The sequence below is a fragment of the Chaetodon trifascialis genome, chromosome 7 (genome assembly GCF_039877785.1).
Source record: "Chaetodon trifascialis isolate fChaTrf1 chromosome 7, fChaTrf1.hap1, whole genome shotgun sequence".
NCBI classification, from domain to species: domain Eukaryota; kingdom Metazoa; phylum Chordata; class Actinopteri; order Chaetodontiformes; family Chaetodontidae; genus Chaetodon; species Chaetodon trifascialis.
This window is the reverse complement of record NC_092062.1, coordinates 14,084,586-14,103,173: the sequence shown is the minus strand read 5'-3', so window position 1 is coordinate 14,103,173 and position 18,588 is coordinate 14,084,586. Positions and strand designations below refer to the sequence as shown.

The 18,588-nt window shown below is 42.5% G+C and overlaps 2 protein-coding genes across 2 annotated transcripts in view; one reads left to right on the top strand and one right to left on the bottom strand.

The window, feature by feature from the left end:
- Positions 1-18,588, bottom strand: part of slc6a3 (solute carrier family 6 member 3) — a 402,128-nt gene that overhangs the window by 70,072 nt on the left and 313,468 nt on the right. The window lies entirely within an intron of this gene.
- Positions 1,449-5,980, top strand: sox4b (SRY-box transcription factor 4b). Its single transcript, XM_070966438.1, has one exon. The coding sequence runs from the start codon at positions 2,058-2,060 to the stop codon at positions 3,303-3,305; it is 1,248 nt and encodes a 415-aa protein (XP_070822539.1). The 5' UTR covers positions 1,449-2,057; the 3' UTR covers positions 3,306-5,980.

The window sequence follows — 18,588 nt, the reverse complement described above, 5'->3', positions numbered from 1 at the left end:
ACAAAAACGACTGGTGTCTGCTTGTAGAGGAGTGTTATAATTACCCAAAGCAGAAATTAGGAAAAAAACATGATTGGTATTGGCAGTTATTATGATAACGCGTATTATGGTGAAACGTTGACTTTTCAGTGTTAACAGCTTAGCGATTTTCCCTTTGCCCATGGTGCGACTGAAAGGTAATACAGCGCACGGCAGTGTTCTGGCCACTTTACGCACAACTGTCTTGTTTTCTAGTAAAGTGGGTATAATTTCCTCCGTGCGTGAGATTGATGCCATGTGCGTAAAAGCGCAGTGCCATGCAGTTTTCTCTCACTCGGTCTGGTTTGTGTCACTCGGAAAACTGTAGCCCATGTTAACAAGGAGATGCGCGGACGTGCTCGCACAGGCAGTTTGCACACACCGCTGCCTGCGCCTTTGCCTCGCTCGCTTTTCTCTGTCCAGTGTGTGAAGAGGGTTGGTTCGATGTGTGTTATGTGACAAAAGACCGCCCAACCCCGCCTCAGAGAGAGAGAGAGAGAGAGAGAGAGAGAGAGAGAGAGAGAGAGAGAGAGAGAGAGAGAGAGAGAGAGAGAGAGAGAGAGAGAGGTGAACGCGTGTGTTCAAGTTGGCTTGGAGTCCTTTCTCACACCAGCTTAACGATCATGATGTGTCCAAGAGACATTTCCCTGTTTGTGAAGCGCTCTATGACGGAGGCTCAACTGTTGAACGCGGTCTTGTTTAACAGCGTATCGATGATACAAGAGAACGGACAGCGACCACCTGTAGGCGAACAAGCACCAGTTCAAAACAATTAGCGCTCATATCAATTAGTCAGTCCCCTCTTTTTTAAAAAAAATATGCAGTACAGGTGAACAGCAAAGTGTGTCAGCCTCAAGAGGTGAAACTTTCAGGTTTTGCTCTCTAAAAACATCCTCGTTGCATTGTAAACATTAGGTAATGCATAACTACATCAGCTGCATTGCGCTGGCAAGTGCTCTGGCTCCAGATTCTCTCTATTCACTATTACCACCATTCATAACACCTGTCTGTCGGAGAGGGGCGGGGGGTAATATAACAGGGTATTTCTTTTATTAAATATTACCCAGGCAACTGAGTGGTACAAACTGTACTCAGTGTTAAAGTTTCCATATGGTGAAGTATACCTAGCTTCCCTTATAGCTGTACATTAATGGCGCACACATGGGCTGGCGGTAGGAGAGTAGAAAAGGGGGTCCCATAACATAAGCCAGTGTCTCTTTAAAAAAATTGAAGTTTCTTGTTGTATTCTGGAATGAGGTCAGACACGAGGCTCCTCATTGCACGCGCTGATTATTATTAGATTCCATTTTTGGCCAATCAGCGCCGAGAGGGGCGTGAGTTTGGCGCAGAGGCAGGGTAGCGACAGCGTCCGATTGGTGGATTTTTATCGCCGTTGTATCTCCGAGAAGGGATAAATGCAAGCAAGGGGGGCCGGGTCTGGAGGGCTGCTTGAAACTCGACTGCAGGTCTGCAGATGGAAGGCGGACAGTGTAACTCGCTCTAGGTTTCTTTTTTTTTCTCCCCAGCATGCATGGCTTTTGTTTCTAGGAGAGGGGACAGAGCTGATGCAGAGAAAAGCACTTACCCTACACACTGTACTTGGGAGCCCTTTGTAAGTGCCCGAGTGCACAGTGTGGCTCTCAGTCTGCGATCTGCAGCTGCATAGACTATGTTCAGTCACTACACGGCTGAATTGATTTTATAACACAGAAGGAAGAGACTGAGAGACAGATAACAGTGGGCTGTACTGTCTGTGCTGTTTTAACACCTACAGAAACTGGAAATTAAACTTTTTTTTTGTTTTGTTTTGTTTTTTTTTACACATCTAGCCTTTTTAAGGCTACGCTGGACTGAACTGTTATCGAGAGTTTACTGCACATCTCAGGAGTGAATTATTGCTTGCGCTTTTTTACTCAGCTGCGAAGAGGGGGAGAAAAGAGCTGAGTTTGCTTTAAAGTGAATCGGAGGACCAAGGAGAGAGAGAGGGAGAGAGAAAGAGCTAGTACACCGCTCTCCCTCTGTGTGTGTAACTGGGCAGCATGGTGCAGAAAATGAGCCACACAGAGAGCACCGCCGAGGCGCTGTCCTTTTTCGCCGGGGATTCGAGCTCCGATTCCGGGGCGTGCATGGATCTGGACCCGGCCGCCTCGCCTCTCTCCCCGGGCTCCACAGCTTCCTCGACCGCCGGGGACAAGTTGGGAGACAACCCGGCGTGGTGTAAAACTCCCAGCGGCCACATCAAGAGACCCATGAATGCGTTCATGGTGTGGTCACAGATCGAGAGGAGGAAGATTATGGAGCAGTCTCCGGACATGCACAACGCTGAGATCTCTAAGAGGTTGGGGAAGCGGTGGAAGCTGCTCAGAGACAGCGACAAGATCCCCTTCATCAGAGAGGCGGAGCGGCTCAGACTCAAGCACATGGCGGACTATCCCGACTACAAGTACCGGCCGAGGAAGAAGGTAAAATCAAGCGCCTCCAAGCCTGGCAGTAACGGAGACAAGGGGGAGAAACACAACAGTAGCTCTAACAACACCAGCACTAAAACATCCTCATCTTCGAGGAAGAATGGATCCAAATCACCCAGCAGCAGCAAACCCCACAAATCACTTTTCGGGAGCAGCAGCAGTAGCACCAAAGCATCACCGTTTGCCTCTGAGCACCCGTCAGAGCACCATCACAACTCTCTCTACAAGTCGAAATCTGTCTCCTCAGCAGCCAAGCAGATACCGGATGGCAAGAAGCCCAAGCGGGTGTACGTCTTCGGGAGCAGCGGGGCCAGCTTGAGCGTCAGCCCCGCGTCCTCCGTTGTGGTCCCGGCCAGCCCGACCCTCAGCAGCTCGGCGGACTCCAGCGACCCGCTCAGCCTGTATGAGGACGCGACCAGCGGCAGGGAGGAGGGAGCCGACTCCCCCGGCAGCAGCGGCAGCCTGGGCGGGTCTTCCGAGCGCCGCGGCGGGCACACGTACAGCAGTCGGCGGGCTTCCTCCCCTACCCCCTCCGGCTCTCACTCCTCCGCCTCGTCCCACTCGTCGTCCTCCTCTTCCTCGGAGGACGAAGAGTTCGAGGACGACTTGCTCGACATTAACCCGAGCCCCAGCTTTGACAGTATGTCGCTGGGGAGCTTTGGCTCTTCGGTGCTGGACAGGGACTTGGATTTGAACTTTGAGTCCGGCTCCGGGGGCTCCCACTTCGAGTTCCCCGACTACTGCACGCCCGAAGTCAGCGAGATGATCTCCGGGGACTGGCTGGAGTCCACCATCTCCAACCTGGTGTTCACGTACTGAGTGAGCGAAAGGTAAAACAGAGAGACAGGTAATGTCCTGGCAGCAAAAATATGACCACAAACCGAATCAGGAGTTCCTGGTACAGTGGGCACCATAGTTTGTGATATAACTTCATCAGACTAGTATAAACCCACTGAAACTAGCCCCCGTCCCTTCACGTCCATATAGGCAAAGTTGCAAAATCTTTGGAAAGCTAAACTTTAAAGCTTGCTTTTTGTAGGCCTACTTTTCTTTGGATGCGTGGACTTGGTTCACCCACAGAAGTGGAGGGAGTGCAAACGAGAGAAGGGGAGAGAAAGGAGAGACTGACGGTGAGACGCTCAGTCCCGAACTGTTTGTGAACTGAACAACTTAACTGTGATTGATTTGCACGTTACGCGGTCCGCCGTTCACTTAATCAATGTTGTCGCCGATTTAAAAAGAAAAAAAGAAAAGAAAAAAGAAAAAAAGGGACATTTCACAACTTTTTACCAACCGCCAAGTGAACTTCACCACTGAAAAGGTACAGAAATAGGACTGTCGTGCGACATTTTTATTGTGGTGTGTCACCGAGAGGGATTTTTAATGACACCGAGGTGGGTTGATGTTTTTTAAAAGTCGAATATTTTCTCAAAAGCAAAAAACATGTTAAGCATGATAGCCTACTTTGTTCCTATCTTGTGCTGAGATTTTCTGTGAGACTGTCGAGCAGTTTAAAAACTAGTATTAGGGTTATTTAAATGGATAGGTGGCGCTCGCTTTCGGTTCTTCTCTTTAAGAAAAAAAAAGGACATTGAAATAATCACCAGCTGTTGTAATTTTTCAGACTTCAGGATTCAAACGCAACTTCAAATCTGTGCTGAACTTTATACACGTGTTCTCTTCTATTCAGGACCAAAATTCTTTAATTTCAGATGATAGCTATAGAGATATCCTCACCGAGTTTTTTTGTTTTTTGTTTTCATCCTCTGAGCTTTGTTTTGTACATGTATTCAGATGCCATTTTATATGGGATGTTGTATTTATATACTGGGCCAAGCATTTTTGACTTGATCATGTTTTTTATTTCTTGTATAAATGATCTAGTCCTGTTTTTTTCTTACACGGTTGTTTGTCAGTATGTCTTGTGTCTGTCACATTTCCTTCTCAGGCGAAGGGCTAGAGTTTTAAAAACACGCAACTTTTGATTTCGTTTTATATTTAAATGTACACACTTTTTGGACACTTAAAAGAGAGGAAACAGTTTGATTATTTTCTCAGTGTATTTTTGTACAAATCTATATAGAAAATGGGGGAGTCAACAATCGGTGTGTGTAGCCTACTAATACAGCTGTATTGGATTTCCTAATTTTTAGTACCCGGCAGGCTGGTTTTTATGCTGCCTTCAAGTGCTCATGGTAAGCTCGTACATTATGTTTTTTATATTGCCTGTTCAGATGCTTTTGTAAGGACAGCCAGCAAAACAGACCTTATATCACTGTGGTGCCTATTGTTTAACTTTAGAAATCAAAGGCACCAAGCTACTTTATACTTATATGACCGAGCAGAAGAGATCATATGAATCAAGTATGTAATTGGAGTTTTGATTCACTAATTTGACAAACCTTTGACTTTTACCAGCAAATACAGACAAGATGTCTTTGATGTCCAATCCCCGAACATCTCGTTTTGTCCGGACAGGCATGAGATGCCTAACCACCCAGTTGTAAGGATGCAATTACGATTTTCCCGACAGCACTTGAAAGCAGCACCAGTCTTTGTATCAGCCTACCTTCTACGTTTACAGTGCCAGTCTGCAGGCTCCTTAAAGACACAGGAATGCATTATTTCTGGAGGCTATTCCTGTGGACCATGTGGGTTTAACAGCTTCATTATCTTAAGCAGCCACTTACTTTTTGCATTTCCCGTCAGACATCTTGCCTGTGACAACACATGAGGAGATTGTAGCTTTAAATTTGACTTATTTCTTGATGTTTTCATTAATTGATGTCAAATTTGCCAATCAACCACTGGATTGAATGGGCTATGAATACAGCAAGTAAACAACAAGGATGATAACATCAAGCATATTCAAATTTCTGACTTGAGTTCCGCAACACCTACACTTACTGCGTTTCTCATTGTATTTGAATATATAATCTTTTCTACTTGTCGGCTAACTATTAGCTAATAATTGTTTTAGTATCTTTATGGCATGGTGAATAGCATTTGTATTTCAGATTCAGGTTATTAGCTGTTGTGTTTTTTCAGAAAAAATGAAAAAATGAGGAAAAACGATGAAACGTGAACTCGATCTTTGTATATTTGACTGTATCATAAAGCAAAAAGATTGTGTGTTTATGTACGTTGTTGCTATCGAGGACAGGCACTGTCTAGAACTGCTATCTTTTACACATCCTTACTTACATTTAAGGTGGTCAGTTCAGGACTCTTTTTTTAATATATATATATGAAAGCATTTTTAAATATATTGACTTTATTTTTCATCCATCCTGTGCAATATGCTGTGTAGAATTATCATTTATTGTCTCTAATCATGCCATAAACAAAGGAACCACCCTTTTTTTGAGACTCGGAGAAAGGGGGGGGAAACTCATGCCAGCTAAATTGTGTCCATTCACTGCCTGTCAGATTGTTGATATAAACTTGTGTACAGAACTTTTTCAAGGAAGGAAATAAATATCAGCTGGAACTGAAACTCTAAAACTCTTTTCTTGATTCTTGAACTTTTCTCTCTTTTACTGTCAGGAGTAGGCAAACAGTGATGAGCTTGTGTGTACTGCATTCGACTCCATAAATAAGAAAGAAATGGCTAGTATCAACTCCTGATTATCATTACCAACTTTGTACATTGACTAGCATGTCATCAATCTTTCTAAAAAGATATACTAAACGGAGAGTATAAACAGTTCAAAGCAGGAACACAACCAGGCCAATCCGAGATATTTACTCATTCAACCACTGCACCTGCTTTTTGCCAGCTGACAACACAGCTGGGTACAAACAAAATACATGGCAAACATTACTGTATGGCTTGTTCTCAAACGTGGTAATCATGGAGTAACCAACAAACATGGGCTGCTATTGGGAAATCCACTCAAATAAACACCAACTTCCTCAAAGGGAGGCAAAATGATTGTGGGCACTGCAGTGTGAGATGTAAATGAAAGGCTATGTTTTCGATAGATACTTAATGTAGTTGTCTTTTTGAGGCTTTCTTGTACACAAGAATTTCTTCTACATTGAGAGGAAGTGGCCCATGGATGGTCTACCAAGCTTTTGGAAAGCTCATCTCCAAGCTATGAAAAAGCTCACTTTTATTCCCAGTTACACTACAATAGGCAGGACTGACTTTGAGAGAGTCTTAACAGACTCCCCCCTCCATAGACTCGGGATGGTCTTGATTTTGTAAAGCCTTTTGGAAGCTTATAATGCCACTGTGGAGGCAGGAAATAGATGCTTTTAGGTAGACAGAGAAAATCGATGAGATTATTTTAACCCCATCATGTTTTCATGTTAAGCCCCCATAAGGCTGTAGTCTACATCATGCATTCAAAAGGTATCCTAGTAGGGGAGTGTCTGAGACCTGGTTATCCCACACTGATGGTTATATGGCCATATGACATAACAGGGTGGGTATGCATGGCCCCAATAGATGTGATTTGTGTAAGTATATTGCACAGTTTAGCACATCAGGAAGAAACCACAATCTCTATATATACAACTGTTTAAATAGCCATGCAGCATTGATTTGTGGCTTCAGGGTTAAAAATCAAATGCATTATCTGTAAAGTACAACCTTTTTGTTACTGTATGAAGACCCTTGCAGTCAACAGAATGCACTATAACGATAAATATAATCCAACCTACTGAAAAACATGAATCAACCTCAGAGCATCTTTTGACTTGAAGCTGTCTTCAGAAACCCCAACAAATATTAGTTTCTAGGTTCACATGAATCTTTACAGCCATCAAACATCATAATGAATATTGTGGACAGACACATGTTTCCTCCTTGCTGCTTCACAACACAATCACTGTCAAAAAGATGGTGCAGTGGGGAACATCTGCAGATGAAATAAATACGTACTGCCTGCATCCTTTGTAACATCACCCCCTGGATAATGCTCATAGACTCATCTGAAGCCAAGAACATGAAAAGCTATGCTGACCAGATGAAGCTTCACAGCATGGGGCTGCTATTAATATATCTATACACTGCACAGGTGGCGTATGTATTTGCCTAGAACTCTTATTACACAGACTCTGAAGTGATGGAGCTAAGCAGTTTCACCATCATCCCATGACTAACAGCATCACTGCTAATGTGCTTCTTGAGTTGCCAATTATGTTGCCTGCTTGGGTTTGTCTAATTGCCTAAAATTTATTCCTGCTGAAGACTAAAATGTTGCTCATTTATATCATTAATAAAAGCTGCACTGCTACTAGGGTCACCTTAATGGGCTGAATGATAAGGGGATAGCTACAATAAAGACTGTTTCTTGGAGAGTACACAATAATCAATTCAAAAGCTAAATTTGCAAACTGATGTTCTGTTTTATTCTGTTCTGTTCCAGCCTGTTGTGTGTGCTGTATGCTGGCTGTCTGGTGTTCAGACAGTCATGATTTCCCTTCCCCCTCTCCCAGACAGACCCTTATTGAGGGGGAAGGGCTGGTTTAGCAGCAGTCAGCCAAGGGCCCTCCAGCATGGCTGACAAGCATGTCTGTCTGTCTACGGCATGTGCGTGTCTGTGTGTGCATGTGTGTGTGTGGATGTGGTTGAAGTACTATGCATAAAATTAAAATCACATGACAGGGGTATCCCTGCAGTAAGACCAGGCCTTGTATGTCGGTCTCACACATCAACAAATACGTCCCTTTAAAAAAAAAACAGTGTTCCTTGTCTTCTGTCAGGCTCCATGGCATAAAAGAACAAACTATTAAACAATGCAACATCCTTAAAACATATCACATCCTTCAGTTTGATCATTTCAAGGATCTTCAGCATGCAGTTTGAACCTTGCAGCAATACTCTAGAACTATTCTTTTCTATTGCATAATAGCTTAATTAACTGTATGGAATTATTATGACTATGTGATATGCATGTTTTTAATGTTTAATTCATTAGTAGCAAGTCATTTCAGCCAGTTTATTATTTTGTGTACAGTATGTAGCCAAATGCATCTCCAGTATCAATTTAAAGGAGCGGTCCTGTACATGCCACATTAGTTTAATTGCCTGTGTGTAATACATAGGTAAGAAGCAAGATGTTTAGTATGTATTTCATAAAACTGTAATGTCAAAATTAGGTTAACTTTATTCACCATTGGTGTCATGAGTTTCACAGTAAAAAGATGACAGGGGAGGAGATAAAGATGAGTGCAAGACATAAAACAGACAGCACATGTGATTGTGTTGTATGCAGTACGTTCAACATTCATTTGCTACACGTAAAAAGCTGCACTATAAGTTCGCAGCTGTAGTGGGAAAACAGTGCCTGTGCACTTGTGCAATAATCCATAACTGATTTTATGAAGCTGCTATAACTAAGCCCTTGCAGCATTAAACCAATATGCAGATATATGCATTTTTTTCAGAGCTTAATTGGCGGACAGAGCTAACTGCTGACTTCACATGCAATGTAAACACTGTCTTCTTTTCAGCTCGCAGTCATATGCATTTTGTAACACCAACAGTCTATATTACTCCATTTCTTAACACCGTGATGATAAATATGAGCCCTGCGAGGAGATAATATCTTCAGTGTGTGGTATAATCTTGCAAATTTCCCAACAGCTCCAGCACTTCTCTGTGTGTGTTAAGCTCCTCTAAGCTGTATGTAGCCTGTTCAGTGTGCAGTCTCATGCCTAGCTCAGCTGACTCCTCAGTGGGAGATATGCAGGCAGCAGCCAGGGCAGAGCAGAGCGGAGCAGAACAGGCTGACTGCTGGAGTCAGTGGCCCAGTAAAACCACAGCAGGGAGGATAAGAGCTCTGCCAGAGGGGGGTGAGAGAGGCATGACTGTATCTCCATGTCTGCCTGTCTGTATGTGTAGCTGTTCTATGCTTAGCCCAGACGGGGGTGGTTGGTGCAGTGATTGTGCTGGTGTAGATATGACTATTTCTTCGCCCTCTCTGTTGTATGCATTTTTAAAAACTTCTTTTCCATGTCTTTCTTTGCACGAACGCCATCTGTTTCTGTTGTCTTCAATTGACGCAGGTTTCCCTGTGAGCAGTGCATTCCCTTTTCATTATTTATTTCTCTCTGCCTGGCATATGAGGAAGCAGCGGTGATGGCGCCTGTTATCTTTAGTTTTCTCATCTCAACCTGACCAGCTCTGTCTGTGCATCTGAGATGTTCCCGTAGGCTCGCACTGACACAAACAGAAACAACACACACACTGGAACACACAGACAAGTTCCTGTTTGTGTGACTGGTCTGTTTTCAGGACCCAGGTAGATGGGGGTGAGGGCGGTACCTCCTGTTTGTCTGTCTGCCAAAATACAGAGGAACTGTCTGTCTGTCTGTCTGTCTGTCTGTCTGTCTGTCTGTCTGTCTGTCTGTCTGTCTGTTGGAAGCGGGTGCAGTGTAACAGGCAGGGCCACACAGACTACATTTTTATGTGCCTGAAGGATTACCTAATAACCGACACTGCATGTTTTTGCATATGCATATGTGTTGTTTGTCTGGTTAATTTATTTCTTTGGGGAAATAAAATATCACAATCAGGACGAAGATGTAGATGAACAACTGGCAGAGGGGAGACACAGTTATGACTTCTTCTCTGCGTCTGCTTGTCTCTCTTGTCTACTCTACTTAAATTCCTCTCTCGCCCTCCCTCCCTCTTTTCCGACAGACGTGCAAAATTTTACCACTGCTGCCACCACTGACTCCAACACCAACAGCATCTTGTGTTACTTTCCTTTCTTGTGTACATCTTGTGTTACTATATAGCTTGAAATGGTCTCGCCAAAAGAAAATGCACAGTGCTTTGTCTTAAAAAAGACTGATGCATGTAACAGTAGTTTGACACCTGACCCTATTGTCCTCAGTTTAACCAAATTTTATGATGTGATCAGTTTTATGTGTAATTCACATCAGGGGTTAACAATAGACTGGACTGACAATTCAAACTGATTAGTAATGCAAGTCTTGTTTATAAAATTACCAAATGTGCATGTACATGGATTCAAACACTGAATCTACTTATAAATAATCACTTTGTGGGAGTGCAATTAAGCAATTCAATTATAATAATGTTTATTACCAAAATGTTCTTGTTAAATGTAAAAACCAGAAAAGGTACAAGCTGAGAATCAGCAGGATGATTTTTTTCCTAAACCTCCAGGGCACCTCAGCTTAAGAGGTTTCACCTTGCGGCGGCAGCACTGCTCCTTGTCATTATTTATATTTACTGCCACACTGTGCATTACAAAACAATGAGACCTTTTTTTCCTTTTGTCTCTTCCTTTGTTCCCCTGCTGCTGCTGCTGCTGCTGCTGCTGTTGCTGCTGTCCAGACACAATGGTAGTCTCCAGGCAGTGCATCCGGGAAAGTTTTTGTTTGTCAGCCAGCCCCTGCTACAATGTGTACACAAACAGTGAGGATAAAGGATGAAAAAAAGAAAGGGTAAAGGAAGAAATAATGAAGCAAAGAGTGTTCAGTGTGACAGTTTTAAGCATTACTTTCTTGGCCATTAGAATAAGAGAGTAAGAGAAAGAGAGAGATGACAGTCCTCAAAGGAGGAAAACCTGTAAGGTGCAAACAAAGAGGCCTGAGTGGGTGAACAAGTGGATGGCAAATGAATAAAATGCTAATTAATTAATTAGATAAAATGAATAAAAATTAGATAAATGGATATTTCGGGACAGATTGATTGATTAATTTATTTGGATGCAAACCAAATAAACTGATTAAGTGAAGTTAGTGTTCTCATATAAATAAATAAATAAATAAATCCGACCTTAAAGCAAACAAATACCCACCGCGCTCCCTGATAGTGATCACACACATCTAGCGTCCGTCTATACTGTTGTGTGCATAGTTGTTTGACTTTGAGAGGGCGGGACTCTTTGGATAGCGAAATGAACTAGGCGCGGCCAAGAAGAGCCCCATCCATCTATCACACGTGTAGACAAAGGGGGACTCCACAACACAAAGCTGGATGTGCCCTCTCAAACTTTTTCCACGACGCACGGCGACCCGCACAGAGCAAACCACCCACAGGTGAGTTGTCTACTGCCTTCGCTTGCACCCCTGGAGCGATTTTCGAATTTATTTCCAGTGAAAAGTTGCTGCTGTAGTTGGTGCGTCAGCGCTCAAACTTGAGCACAAAGCAGGAGAGAGAGGGAGAGAGACATAGACAAACAGAGGCAGCGGGGAGAGAGAGAGCGAGAGGAGCGGTCCCCTTTTCCTTTGTCTGATGCGGGGCGCTTTGAGGAGAGAACTTGAGGGGATGCTCAGGCACGCATCTTCATAACGCTCAATAATACTCAGCATATGATCCTGAGAATTCATTGTCAGTGAGCTTTAGTGGAGGAGAGATGGAGTTTGTAGTGCTGCCGATTTTTTGTCTCTTGGGGATGTTGCGACGCACAAGACAAAGCAACTGCCTGTCAGAAGTTTGCGGAGAAAAGGACCTTTTACGCACGCTGGAAAACAGACAAAGTGACAAGTATTAGTTCATGAATTGTTTGTAAATAGTTTTCTTCCTCGTGCAGCAGTTTCACGATAGTGGTGTTCGTGGTCTTACGAAGTTGCCAGTGCACTGTGGGAATTCAGAACAATGCAATCAGGTGTAAAGTCTCTAAGACACAAACAGTGACACAGAATTAAACTTGTTGCGCGAATAAGAAATGGTGTTTGGAGGCAAGAAGATCTACACAAAATAGGTTGGTCTCGAAATCACTAAGAAACTTGTTACAGTTTATTGGAGACAGAGCAACAGGTATAAGTCGCTGCAGCTTCTTTGTTACAGTAAAGGCTCCTTTGTTCTCAGTCCATACAAAGAAAACCAGCAGAAAGGAGCGCAAATCTACAGGGAAACAACTTTTTGGAGCGCTTAAAATGATTTCCACGGACTAAAAAATATTTTGAATTTAGCTGTTTAATATTCAAAGTGTTGAATAAGCTTTTCTTTAGTTTTTTTTCTTTTAAACATATAAAACCCTCCGGATCATGCCTTGATAAATATTCAGTAACTTTAGGTCTATGAGAGAGTTTCTGCGTGATTTTTAATAAGTGTCTAAAATATAAGAAATGTAGTTTACAGGATTTTTAGGCTAAAAACTTTCTTCATCATGTGAAGGTGTGGCCAAACAACTTGTTTGAATTTGCTGCATTCCATTGTACAGTAGCCCTACCCTAAACTTTTTATTAGGCAACACAGAAGACAATTTACAGTTACAGGATTGATTTGTTATACGAAACAAAATGAGTTTCGCTTTCTGGGAAATATTTGGTTTTGAATGCATTTCTTTTTCCAACTTTTTCAACTAATTTCAAAACTCACTGCAACTTTTCCACAACCTAACAGATTGACATCTAGAGTGTAGATACGATTTATAATATGAGGTATCATTTTTTTCTTCTTTTGTTGCAATTTGTTGCATTGACATAACATTTTAACTGAACTGATTTCAATCTGTCTTTTTCTTGATTCCTGTCCTTAGGTGGATTTTAACACCAGATTAACCAGCAAAGCGTTTTCTCCCGTGGAAGGTTAAGGAAATAAAAATATGTGGAAATCACATGGAAGATGCACAGAGTCACTTATCAAGCGGCTTTTGAGACGCAGAGGAGGATTAAGAGACTGTGCAGTTTTCTTTTGGAGAAGGTGAAGACTCATCTCATAAGGATTTAAACTTCAGCAGCAACAGCAGTGCCAGGCGGGATGCGTTTTAGGCACACTTGGAAATCTAAAACGCATGGAGACACTTGGAGGATTATAAAAATGTGTAGTGTGTCTCTTCACAAGACACTCCCCGGCCCAAAGTCACTGGGATAGCAGGATATTGCATTTGAGATCCTCCTCGGCCCTCCGCATGGGTAGGTAATGTTACTTTGTATTGGGATGTGTCACTTGTCCGACCTCTTGTCCATTAGAACCCCTCATCCCTTAACACACACACATACACACACACACACACACACACACACACACACACACACACACACACACACACACACACACACACACACACACACACACCAAACACCCTCCATTTATTTCCAATATCAGTTGAATTAAGGCAGAGGCTGTGTTGCCCCAATGCTGTACCATTTGAGTGTGGCTCTTTATGGTCTACTTCCCATCCTTATAGGGGACAACAAGCGAGCAAAAATCAAGACAAATTTGATAAAATTATGTTTGAAGGCTCATCTGTAAAACAAATCAGTGCTATAGACCGTTCACAAATAATTTTTCCTCTAATCCGTGGTAGCTTGGAGACAATCATAATGTGATTGTGTCATTCACCAGTTTATCATGTCATGTCAATATAAGCAGTCTGGCTGACAATTGGGGATTTTCTAAATGTTTATTGATACAGTAACTGGGGTTTACAGCCGGGGTTTTTTTAAACGGACACCATGACTTTCAGGGTTGACTTTTCAGTTGAATAGACACACACGCACAGAGGCCCATAAAGTGCCTAGGACCAAGTTTTTGCCACTGCGTGGCCACTATGCAGCATATGCACTGAAATGTCTTTCAATTATTAATATCTTTAACAGTGGGGTGCACCTCTACCTTGTCTTTTAATTAATGGCAAAGTTGCACTGATTTTCCTGACTGATCAGATATTGTCTGCAACTCTGCTGTGTCAAATACAAAGTTTCTGTCTAAGCAGACTTCACTTATCCACACAGTCCATTTGGCCAAAGTCATTTCTTCATAATCAGGTCTTTTTAGTCACATTTGCCTTTTAGACATCTCTCATGCCAATATTTGATATTTAAATGTACCACAGTTGTATGACATGCTACCTGAGTTGTTGCTTTAATGGACGGCAGTTAGAGAAATGTTTCCTCAGATTGTTTAGTTGACTGACGGGGCAGAATGGAAGAGGGAGAGCTTTAAAAGGAAGAGGGCTGATGTGAATTGTGCCTGATTTTGTGCAGCAGTTAATTTAGGCAAGCTTGTTAAATCTTGGAAAACAAGTGATGAGAAATGCATGCAGCCCTTTTAACCTGTGCTTCCACTGTAGTGAGAGAGGGAGAGAGAGAGCAAGAAAGAGAGAGAGTTACTCCTTATCAATGATGTCATTGAGAGCCAATGAGAGCATGCAGTAGTACTTGTCAGCATCCAAGCTCCACCCCCAGCCTCTGTGCATGGCAGCCCACATGGTCCTGCAGCATCACATTTTCAGCATGCGTTACTCTGCAGCAGAGAGAGGAATACATGGATGTTGCTCTTGGCTGTCTGCGCTGATGTTAATCTACCATGTCCGCTCAGTATTAGCTCGTAAGCACGCTGTATGCGAGGAACAACATGAGCGAGAAGAGATGGCATTTTCTTTGTTTAGCCCTCGAAAAAATGGATTTAAATGAGAATTTGAGGAAACAACATCCAGGTTAATGAAGATAAATGATCAAAATTGTACGCTCAGCCAACTGATAATGCTCTCCTTTTTCATGTGGCCGTTAATTAATTCATGCTTTTTATGAGAGAAAACAAACGATTAAGATTCCCTTAATGATAACCTCAATTAAGATCAAAACATCAGAATTTGTAGGGAAAAGAATGTATGGCTACCTGACCACATCTATGCCAGCTTCAGATCAACTTACCTGCACTTGTTACCAGTCGAGCTTTAAGACTCAGGGAAAACGTCATTTACCTGCCTCCTGCTGCTTTTGTGGCTCAGGCTCAGGTCACAGCCTGTAAGTGACTGGATCAGTGGGAATGTGGGTCAGTCAACACTGTGACACACAGGTGGGACAGATATAGGTCAGTGGTAGAGTATGGGTGCTGATGAGTCATGAAGTCTACATTAAGCACAGACAGAGGATGCGAGAGAGAGTGAGAGTAGAGGGCTGTTTGGGTATTGAGGTGCAGAGAGAGACATAGTATGCAGTGCATCTCATGTTGACCATCCACCAGACAAGCAGTAATCTTTACCTGCTTTTCTGCTTGAGCAACCCTTGAATTTCACCCCTTTTGCTCCATCGTTGTGCATGTAATTGTGTAAGCTCTACCATTTACCTATGATACTGTGGATTATAAGTGGGCAGATTCAATCCAGTACGCAGTTAATGAACTTGTGAGTAAAACAGAAACATCAGGTTTAGCATAACTAATCATTGTGACAGGCCCAGCGCTGAGCTCTTAATAGGCATTGCACAGGCATGGTTTCTGCTACAATACAGTATGCTCCACTGTGTGTAGCTTAATTACATTGCTTATCTGTAATGCTATTATCAAGTACAGTGCAGTTTTCATAACATTTGCCATTTGGTGGACGCATTATGAGAGAATACTTTATTTTTTGCATAGACGTCCCAGTGGGAGTTGAGCTTCTCAACCTAATCCACTGAGTTACATGGGACAACATTAGCACAGCAATCTGTGGCATCTTCCAGCTCTGAAGTCTCAATATCCCTCTAAGCTGGAATGCTCATTAAAATGGGCAATGGTTTCACACCATCTCTTTCTCTGCAGCATATGCACAACTAAATCTGTGTCACCATAATCTCTCATCCATCTGCATTTGCTATTACACTAATATAAAGTGCTTCATTCTGTTTCTGGTGAGGCCTGATTAGGACCGTAAAGCATAGTGCTGTGCTGGAGAAGTGCATTGATGCCAGTCCTACACACATCAACATATTTTAGTCTGCGTTAGAGTTCTGTTATGCTCGGCATGTCTTTGAGCTGCTCTGATGCTATGCAAAGTGTATTAGATTAGAATACAACATTAGGCCTAGAATAACTAATCACTATTCTAAGCCTAATTCTCTGAGACATCCTGTGGTCAGCCTCAGGAAAGCTATCAGGTTTAGTTTAACCATCTATTGCATGTAGCTTGTGGGCATTACAGCTTGTAGTCCCAGAAATCAGTATAATACATTTGTGCGTACAATAGTTATATTTTCTGGTTCACCAAACAACAAAATCAGCAACAAATACCAGTTAAGGTCCAATCTGTTTTTGCAGCATTTGTTACTTACACATGAAACACTGTTGACCCATCACTGTGTATGTTTACGCTGTGCTTTATTGAATTCATACTATTTTTGCACTCTGAAATGTAATGCTTGATGCTCTGATACAAGCACTGACAGATGGACAAATAAATTTCGAGCTAGATCCTCAAAGTGGAACAGCCGCTCAAACAGATTTTGTATGTGTTATGTACTATGTGCCTTGACAAAAAAAAAGAGACTAAATTGGTGAAGAGGAGCAAGTATTCAAAAGTGGCTGTAATAAAAATGTTGTTTAATTTTCCCTAACAGCTTAATTTTGGCTGATGTTCCCTCTGTGCATATCATTCAGTCATACAGGACACTACACTGTGGGTACAGTACAGTAAATTACAGTGCAGTAAAACATTAGGCCCACCATTACTAATCGTGACGACAGTCCTAATTCTCCAAGCTACAGGCATTCTGTGGTCATCCTGTTGCAAACTATCAGAGCTTAGTTTTACCACTCAGAGCCTGTAGCCGCGAGATAAGTTAACGTGCTCTGCTGGCATGCTAATACATACCCGCACTGGGGGACAGGAATAAATTATTTCTTTACGACTGCGCACAAAGCAGAGCTTTTGAGGGAGGGGAGGAAGAGATAGAGAGGGAACATAGGGAGATGAAGCAAGGAGAAGAGACATGGGGGTAAATGATGGGCTGGAAAGAGAGGAGAGAGAGAAAGCAAGAGAGGAGAAGTGAGACAGAATGAGAGGGAAGGGGGGAAAGCAAGAAAGAGATGAAAAGGCCAAGAACAAGACAGATAGTAAGCTTTATAGTGCTCTCTATATTTGCCTCTCTTTCCTTTGTAGTGATTCTCTCACCATGACAGAGTGGGGTAGTCATTTTATTTCTGAGTGTGACTGAGTCTACAGAAAACATAGTCCTCCAGAGCTTCCTGTTCTTTACAGCCCATAAGACTGCTAAGTGAAAGGCTTTTCTCAGATAAGGGTAAGGGATAAGGTAACATTTGAATGAGCTATGAGCTCATGAACAACGCAAGGTTTGCTTTGGCAAATAATAACCGAACAGATTTATTTAACTGCTTTGACCTGAAAACCATTCAGCCTGCATCCACCATCCAATGACCTTTTGAGAGATTTTGTCCTAGTTTGAAAAACTCGAATCACGCAATGAAAAATAGCTGGCGGATAATGTTAAATAATGGTGCAACTACTGAAATCAAGCTAAAAACATTGTTATTGTGTCTAAAGCAATGGTTCAGATCTCTGAGGGAAAGTGAGGACAAGGCTCTGTGATGTAGAATGCTATTTAGTTATTTTATGTTTGGGTTTAAATGTTAATGTCTTGTTTAATGCCACACTGTGTGCTTATACTTTTCTGGCTACCGCAGATTTGCCCTGTGGGATTTCAGAGAAGTCAAAACCGAACTGCAGACAATAGCTTGACAAATCAGTCGGAAAACACATAAAGGTAAGCGCCAAATCAAAATTCACTGGATGAGAGCTCACATGGTGTGCTGCGCAGCAGGTCTAACTGCCCCTAAAGATATTGCTTTCTGCCCCTCCTTCATCCCAGCCCAGTTATAGCTATACATAGGGACACAATTTCCAATAACAGCTTTAGCCAGTTGTCCGTCTGTCTATTGCAGGTCAACTTATTACCTCCATAAATGCACAGCATGTTGCTGTCTGCGGATGGACTGATAATCCTTCCAAAGACTGGGGTTTTATCAAAGCTAAATCTGCTCCCCACACACACACACACACACACACACACACACACACACACACACACACACACACACACACACACACACACACACACACACACACACACACACACACACACACACAGAGGACACGCATGCATCAGTAATACCCACATGGGAATAATCACACAGAGCAACTACACACAAACACATATGAAGATAGATTTGCCTGGTAGACAGACAGACAGACAGACACATGTGTAAAGACTAGGATTTTATCACAGACAAATCTGTTATTGTCTGGTAGTTAGGAGATTAAGAAGCAGTGATTTTATAGACACCAACACACACACCCATGTGTCATTAGAGGATAACACTGGCTTGCATACTGAAGGCACAGTGCAGTGATATCGGTATCAGTGAGCTTTAATACTGTGATTTACTGTG